Raw genomic sequence first — 8,625 nt, 5'->3', positions numbered from 1 at the left:
TCTTGTTTTCTGACAGGAAAAGCTACTGCATTTGTCACGTAGGTGAGGAATACCTGACACAGAGTTGTTTGGTTGGACTGCTGTAGCAGGTATAGAAGCATAAATCCACCAGAACTAGACCAAGTATTTAGTGACAGACAATCACACTTAATTGCAGAAACAACTAAGGTATGAAAGAGGATACTAGTGGCTACAGTAAAGCTGGAAAGATTCCCTTTGACTGAAAAGGCCACAACCAGGAGCAACATAGAGTGCCCTCTCCTGGCACATTGATCAAACAGAAGTATTTAGGAAAGATGGATCTGCAAGCTTATTCTTTTATAGTTGCTTACTTTGTTGAGGCAAGAAGCTTGGCTGCTGATGACTGATCTTGCTGAAGTAGACTGTGTGAGGAATTAACAGAACTGCACATCCTTAATATGTACCTGCATGTTTTAAGTCTGTTTTATCAACCTCTATCACAAATATTTGTATGATAGTCCACAGGATGGGAAGTCGTTCTAGTTATTGCTGGCAGGAAATGCACCTGGTGTTTGAATATGGTACTCAGCAATAGCCCAAGTGTCCTTGGTGCCTCCCCCCTAGCTTCTGTGGAGACCTACATTCTCATCACCTTTGCCAGATGATATTGAGCCGAACTTTCTTTGAGCATTAGCTCGGGAACACTAACTTTTGTGTTACTGTCCATTTAACAGCAGCTGCAGTTGAAGATGTTTTAGCCTGTTGGAGAATTCTGAAATCTGCCCTCTGGTACGTGCTGTAATTAGGCAATGTCACCTAGAGGTGACAGTGTTAGGTAGGAGGAGGAGCACTCTTCATGCCTCCCGTGTTTGTAACTCATCTGGACTCCAGGGATTAGCTCTGTTCGTTGTCCACTAGGGGGCAGGAAGGCCAATAAATACAACCTCTCATAGATTTTATTCTTCAGCCTTGTCAGACTAAACTCAAACACATGAGAGATCAATACAATTTATTAGCAGATGTATAAATGTTACAGATTTACACATTTTCTGAAATCTACTGCTTCCATCCTGACAACCATTGAAACTTTTTTGTCTCCGAGCAGCACAGGTGTGATGCTACACCAATATTACGTGCACACCTTTACTGTCTCGCGCAAAACAGCAGTAACTATAGTTCTTGTGCAAGTTATATTTTGAACAGCTGATAAAAAAATCATCAGATTCTTGTTTCTACTTTCTTCTTTTATGGTTGTGATACTTGTCTTCATCCCTGAAACAAAAACATAAACATTGTCTGGGCTGTTAGTCTCAGAGTGACAGAGTCTGAAGAGAAAAAGCAACTTGGAAAGCTCTCATTAAATGTAGTCATGTCCTCCTCTAAGTAAAGAAAGTAAACTGCTTTTGGACATTTATTTTCCATGCTGCTTTAATCAAAGCCTTGTCAAGCAGTGTCAGAGTGGCAATTAGTTTAGGATGAATGGCACCACAGTGTAATGAAGCCAGCTTCGAGACAAGCCATCACTGCCATCCACACAGTTATGTAATGCATTTACCCAAACACATGAGGGACAAGACAGCATTTCTTCTGCACAGCAGTCTTCATCTCTGCTCAAACACAGGTCCCACACACCTGTGGTCCTGCAGATGTTGATGGTATTAGAAGGTGTGGCCTAGATTTGTTTTCTTTTGCTAAATTGTATTTAGTACTGAAGAGTGACAGCATTGTTTTGAAGCATCTAATACAGAAAGGCTAGTGTATGCATATTAGTGAAACAAAAAATCCTATTTATTAAGGTCTAGAGCAAACTAGAGCAGAAATCAGCATGAGACAGAACAGGCACTTAGCTGTGGATGAGGAACTGTCCATTTAACCATGTTGATCAAGGAGCAAAATAAATAGCCTGTTACACTACTGTTGCAGTCCTGCAGCGTGCTGCAGAAAGTGCCAGCTTTCAGATGTGAGAATAAATTCTGAAGTCTGGATCACAGTTTATGACCTCACAGCACGTTTTGTTTAGTATTAATAGCCTCACACCACTGGCTTGTCATACTGCACGTGAGGTTAGCCTAGCTTTTTAGTTGGACTAGATATTCTCAATCTCTGCACTAAATTCTCACAGACTGATTCAGAAGCTGGAGTCAGCTGTCACTATGTCTGCTCACCTCTCTCTTTTTCTCCGAGAGTCTCTGTCTTTGCCTCTCTCACGACTCCTTCTTCGTTTACTTGGACTCCTGCTGGTGTCTCTCCTGTGTCTCGTGCATTCCGTATCCTTACTGCTTCCCCCAGACTGCCGGGAATCCACTGAAGCCGACCGCCTGTCTTCCCTTCTGAAACTTAGTGATTTTAATCAATAAAAATAGTTTCACAGTCACTGTTTGCATACCAGTTTTGTAATATAATGACCTACTAATGATGTAAGACATACCTTTCATTAAGCCTCTCTAAGAAATACAGTACCTCCCAAAAGAGGCCTGAAGACCATGCTCTTACAGGTGCATATCTCAGCACGCTATTCAATCCAATTATTTCCTATAAACACAGCTCCTCAGTCTTAACACCTCTGCAGTATAAGGGGTTCATTCTCTTTTGCTTTAAATCTTTAACTCTTCAACCACCTGTCTTAAGTTGCAGCCTACAGTGGAGAACCCAAGTCCTGATCTCAGAATCACAGAATTGTTAGGGCTGGAAGGGACCTCTGCAGATCATCTACTCCACTCCCCTTGCCAAGGCAGGGTCACCTAAAGCAGGTTACACCAGAACGTGTCCATGTGGCTTTTGAATGTCTCCAGTGAGGCAGACTCCACGACCTCCCTGTTCCAGTGCTCTGCCACCCATTCATCTTCATTTTAATTCTGGGCACAGAGTGCCACTCTGTAGTTTGTTTCAAAAACATTCTCCTCTCAAAGGCCTGCTGAAGAGGCACAAATAGGCTATCACTAGGTCATGACTCCACACTTACTTCAGTGACAAATGTTTGGAAGGGTGCGCGGTGTTGCTTGACACAGCAGAAATAAGTACAGCTAAAACACACTCCCAATTAGCACAGCAGCATTTGCAGGGATAAGAACTGTAAAGCCTCCCCATATTTATTATGTTATGGAAACCTTTACTCTGAGGTTTAATATAGCTAACACATGTCATGTGGTAGGGAAGGGTAAGAAATTGTGTACTTGTATTTCCAAGTGTCCCTCTGTAGCCAGCTACAACATATGCACACATTTGGGCACAGAGGAAGCACTATTCATCACCCAGATCCACCAGAAACTACCTGTTCAGCTGAATCACTTGCAACTAGCCTACTTACCTCTGAAAGAAAGATACTTAATAATTTTTCCCCATCCTTCATGCAGGCAGAGCTTCTCAAGCAAGACTTAATAGAACGAGTATAAAATAAAATGTGCATATGATTCAGATAAGGCTGGTATGTGCTATTAGAAGAAAGTGGTAAGGTAGAATTACAATCTGCTCCATGCCTGAAGAATCTGTCAGCTGTGGCATACCTTCCTGAAGATTTCGACTTCCCTCCTTCACATATCTCTGCATTATCCAACCTGTTCTCCTCCTGCCACTGATTGCTGAGCTCTTCCAAATGCACACCAATCACATCCCGAATCACCTGGAGATTAAGATATGTTAAAAACAAACATGTCATGGTAGGGCCTGAACTAGCACTAGACAAACTGTGAACATCTCAAAAAACCCAAACCCCACAAAGATCTCCCCCAAACCCTGTACATCAGATGTTTGAATGGGAAGTCTTATTTGCAGAAACATGTTTTAGCATAAATTTAAATAGCACCATTTTATGATAGTGAGTTATATCTTGCTGGCATTTTCATATTCAAAACTCAGCAGTTAGCAATGCTCATTATTTGTAACTTGCTGCAACAAACCAAAAACATTCCTCTATAGTTTGCAACAATAATGAAGCAGGGTACAAGAAGCAGGGAAAAGACACATATTCTTTGTCTTTGAAAGAGTATATAATTGTTTATGCAGATACATAATAAGCACTTTTGTGCGAAAAAGCCTTCCTTTTCCAATCTCACCTCAGTGTAGGACTTCTTCGTTATATGAACATTCTTAGCTCTGTATGACTGCCGCCGCCTTTTGTAATCTCGCATTTCAGCCAGAATTTCAAGATGGGACTTTGGACCTTTCTGACTATCATCTAGCAAAAAATTGGGAGTAAAACAAATGGTCATGAGCAGGACATTAGCACCTGCAGGTATGCAGGCCTCATACATTCAGGAACATTAAATACGTTGTGTTCTTTCTCAAGTTCCTCCTGTATTTACTAACTGTGGTGAATTTATCTGAAGCTTCCTCCCCAGCCTTCTTGCTGGCTGTTTACACACAACTAAAAAGCCACCAAGAAAATGCTGTTATGTGATCTCAATCTCCAAACTGCGATCCAAACCAATATATGGGCTTGTGATTTGGTCAAACGCCTTCTAAATATACGTCATGTTTTCAAAGCCAGTATTATAGTAAGACACAGAATGGGAAAGCCAGATTCTGTAAAAAATCTACCTGTGTAGATGCCAAGCACTGTCTCACCTAGGCACAGCAGGGCCTGCAGGGTGACTCAGATGCTTTTGCTGCACTTGGTACAGTTACAAACCAGCGTGACTCAACAGGGATGTGAGGCCCCAGACCAACACCAAAGTATGTTGCTCAGGAGCTCCACCTGGATGACTGCCAACCTCTCCTGTTCAGCTTTTACTCTTAAGCAATCTTGAATCTCATCATCTCTTACAGCAAAGAACTGTTCTGAGCTGCACAACAAGTTGGCAGCATTCAGCAACCTGAAGTCAGCTGCAGCAAAGACAGAAGATCCATCCACTGAGATGCACACAATACATGCGCCAGAAGCAGAGCAATGAGGCTTTCCCAGAAGGAAAACATCATGAAGGACATCAAACTAGCATTCTGTGATGCCAGGTCTTTGCTGTGGCTCTTAACCGTATGCTTTCCGCAAAAAAAAACCAAAAAAAACCAAAAAAAAACAAAACAAAAGAACCACAACCAATTCTGTTCGGCTTTCAACAAAGCTCATATAACTGGACAAACTGAAAGTTCTGAGCCATAAATTCAACAATAGATCATTCTTCAAACCTTGAGTGATTTTTGCTGCTAAATCCACAAAGAGATCACTGTCATTTTCCATTATCTGGGATCTAGACCTCTGTTTCTTTGTTTCCTCAACAACGTAATCGTAAAGAGCAAGGCGGTCAGCTTGAGTCAGGTCACAGATGAAACGCTTATGGTTTTGAGGAACTTCTATGGGCAGTAATGAGTAAGATCCTGGAGGTTGGACAGAGAGCTGTTACTTGTAAAGTAGCATCATTATGCAGGAAAATACCAAGAAGGTCAACAAACAAACAATGCAGTAAACTCCCATACTGTTTTCATCCTTCCCCTATGTATCTGTAAGAAGTTTCAACTTTCTTAATTAGAAAAGATAAAAACTGCTCAAAGATCCCTCCCAAGCCCCATGCAGGCTGTATAACCCCTCTTGATTGCTTACACAGATACAGGTTTTCATATGCCATTAAGGAATCGTACTAGATTAGATCAAAATGACACTCTGTAATTTCCCATGAGTTTCAGCTCTTGACTTAGAAGGTGAATCAAGAGAGGCTGCAGCTCTAACTTGTGGGTTTATCTTACTCCTAAAATGTTGAGTAAAGTACTAGCTGCAAAATATGTGTTCTGCCAACAAGAATGAAAGCTTCTAGGAGACTAGATAACTGAGCACTGTGTAAATCAGTCTCACTCACACTGTCACCTTCTCTGCAGAGCTTTTGTAATAGACTGCCAGAGGAATTTACAGCTAAAAGGACTACAAAGGCACTTTCAAAGTGCTCCAGATCAGTTCAGATAACTTACTTAAAGTTATGGAAACAAACATATTGCCTGCACACTCGCCTGGAACTTGTTTTTCTCATTCCCCAGTTAAAACACATATGCCTCCAAACAAATAAATCCATTCTCAGTCCATTGCAACTGCAGTAAAGTGACTTTCCTAAAGATACAGGATGCAATATTCTAGGACATTGCCTGCAAAAAAGCATTTTAGTCAAAACCACTCAGTTTTCCAGCAAACATTGACCCAACCTCCATAATCCTGCTTCCCCCAACACAATCCCACACATCTCCAGGTGGACAGAAAAGCCAACACGTAAGAAGGGTGTAAGCAACGTCCTTCACAACAGCAAACGTAGAGCTTCTCCAGATTATGCAGCTCTTAACAGAAGCTGGGCAATCTTTCACATCCTACTTTCACTAGAGACACCAAAGAAGGAGAAGAGGAACTGCAGTAAGTCTACCAACAAACCTAAAATACAAGATTTCATCACTACTGCACTTGGAACCTAAACCAGAACTGTTCTAATATGAACAAATGGATTTAAACACAAAAACTAGAATTCTGTTTATAAAATGCACTGTTCTTACAGGGTCACAGAAGTCCATAAAAACGCACTGATAATTACATGCTTGTGATTTACAACAATTACACAACTTGTGATTAAGACCAATTTTTCTGTTCTACAATGTAGCTAGGCTAATATTCTATATATGGTTAGAATTGAAAAAAAAAAGAAAGAAAACAAAGAAAGAAAATCACTTCCTTTGATACAGTGAGTCAAAAGGAAATTTACAATAAAAAATTATTTTTCATTTGTTTCTGTTGCCAAAGACCTTAAATTGAACAAACAAGTCAGTAAATCTCACAATAGGCCAAGTTGCCACAATGAAAACCACCAATCCAGTTTTAATGTTATCTTCAGAGAAAGGCAAGCTTGCAGGGGAATCTGGGCAATGAACACTGGCATCTAGTGGCTCACTGGTGCACCTTTGCAATGAACCACTCCACAAAGCGTTTATCTGTTGCTACTCTACTTGGATGTGCTTGTGTCAAATTAATGAGTTCCCACTTCCCTTCGGAGGGAGTGCACCTGATGTGCTCAAAACACAGTGCTCATCCCAGGAAATGTCCTTCCCAAGCAACTGTCCTTTAAGCCTCTATTTGCTATGCCAGAGAAACAAAGACAACGTGAAAAACTGTGTGAGTGCTGCTGTATTTCACTATCAGAAACGTTTCAGTGTCACCTTCCCTTCTGCCCATATGTATTTAAGAAACCAAAGTCTACAGAGAACAAATGCTGTATCTTTCAGGTGTTGCAGTAATTTCTCAATCATACACCAAAGCTCTACAGATTCCATGGGGAGCCCTATTTTTCTACTTTGTCTAAGTCTGAACCCTCAAGGCCTCTGTCCTAGGCTCATCCCGTGGCTGGTCACAAAACCCACCGAAAAATGAAACGTAAAGGAATTACTGTGCTTGGAGCAGTGACAAAGGACAACATCACGTTTGCAGATGTGCCAGCATAGTTCTTACACAACTTCTTAGATCAGTCCTGAAACAGTCCCACATAGTAATATGCATGTTGTTTGGTTTTTTCAGTCCTGAAGATAATAGAGGTATGAACACAACAGACTCAAAGTCTCTCATCTAGTTGCCCCAAGTATATAAAGTAATCATGCTCCAAAATATGCAGGGGAAGGAATATTAAAAATAAATGAAGTGAAATTCCTCACAGGAGTTCTCAGTGGAATGAAGGAAGCAGCAAGGAGGGAGACAAGAGCAGTTCTCCACTGGAGGCTGGCGAAGTCACCTTGGTATTTGCTTGCTCCTTACCTTCACTGTAGCCTGTACCTTCCTTCACACTTTGAGCTCTAGCCTGCTTAACAATATGAAACTGTAGATCTTTATCTGCAGGCAGAGAAGAAAATAAAATCATTAACTTTTACATCAAGTTCTCAGGTACTTGATTGGGTTAGCCTTTATTCCCCAGCCTCTATTATGAGACTTATGGTATGGTACAGAACATCATAGTTTCATTCATGTACAAGGGGACATTTGAACTAAAAATGTAATTTTCATCTATTCCATATTTGAAATGAGGGGAGAAAATTAAGAAAAATAATATCTATTTCTGGATTACAAGGATATGGAAAAAGAAATGTATGTGTATTGCTCTCTGTACCATTGCTTTATCGCCAGATTCTATGGACAGTTTTCACCTTCTAAGCATGCATTTTAATAGAGTGGGGACTGAGAACATAGGAAGAAACTCCTAAGAGGAGTTCCTAAGTTTCCTAAGAGGAAAAAACATCCTCCTTGGATTTTAAGATGAAAATATAAAAGTGACCTACAGAGTAGAATTATACAGTGATAGAAGCATAAAAACGGTAAATTAAGGCAAATTGCAAATTACAATTTGAGAAAACTAACTTACTGATTGAAACACTCAGGGTTTTCAGGAAGCCTTGGGGAGTTTGCAGCTGACGAGGTAGTGGGGTTGTGCTACCGTGAGGACCCAGACTCCTCAGACCCACATCTCTGCCCCCCAGGGATGTCCTCTCAGCCCCTCATCCTCGGCACCTCCCCGGGGTCTCTCCTCAGCCCCAGCGGTGTGTCCCTCCCCGTCAGGCGGAGTCCCCGCTGCCGCTCACCCATGGCGACGGACGGAACCTTCAGGTTTTCGTAGAAAAAGCTGGAGTCGTACATCTCGGCCTGCGGGACCAAAGGGCTCGGTCAAGGCCCGGGGCCGCCGAGGAGAAGCGCCGGCCCCGTGTCCCGCTTCCCGAGCC

General features: G+C 41.6%; 1 protein-coding gene across 3 annotated transcripts; it reads right to left on the bottom strand.

Annotated features, from left to right (window-relative positions):
- Positions 1-951: 951 nt before the first annotated feature.
- SNRNP48 (small nuclear ribonucleoprotein U11/U12 subunit 48) lies at positions 952-8,619 on the bottom strand. 3 transcript variants are annotated; one of them, XM_008637196.2, is made up of 7 exons: positions 8,488-8,619; positions 7,670-7,744; positions 5,083-5,271; positions 4,014-4,135; positions 3,465-3,580; positions 2,127-2,291; positions 952-1,233 (listed from the first exon to the last, which is right to left on the bottom strand). In XM_008637196.2, the coding sequence occupies exons 1-7, from the start codon at positions 8,540-8,542 to the stop codon at positions 1,194-1,196; spliced, it is 762 nt and encodes a 253-aa protein (XP_008635418.1). In that variant the 5' UTR covers positions 8,543-8,619; the 3' UTR covers positions 952-1,193. The 3 variants fall into 3 exon arrangements, with proteins under 3 accessions (XP_008635418.1, XP_017594238.1, XP_017594237.1); XM_017738749.1 differs by having other exon boundaries at positions 954-1,233; positions 2,127-2,297; XM_017738748.1 differs by lacking the exons at positions 952-1,233; positions 2,127-2,291 and having other exon boundaries at positions 2,304-3,580.
- Positions 8,620-8,625: the final 6 nt, after the last annotated feature.

The sequence above is a fragment of the Corvus brachyrhynchos genome, unplaced genomic scaffold, assembly GCF_000691975.1.
Source record: "Corvus brachyrhynchos isolate BGI_N302 unplaced genomic scaffold, ASM69197v1 scaffold23, whole genome shotgun sequence".
Classification (NCBI taxonomy): domain Eukaryota; kingdom Metazoa; phylum Chordata; class Aves; order Passeriformes; family Corvidae; genus Corvus; species Corvus brachyrhynchos.
Note: the sequence above shows the minus strand (reverse complement) of the source record. Positions and strands in the feature narration are given on the sequence as shown.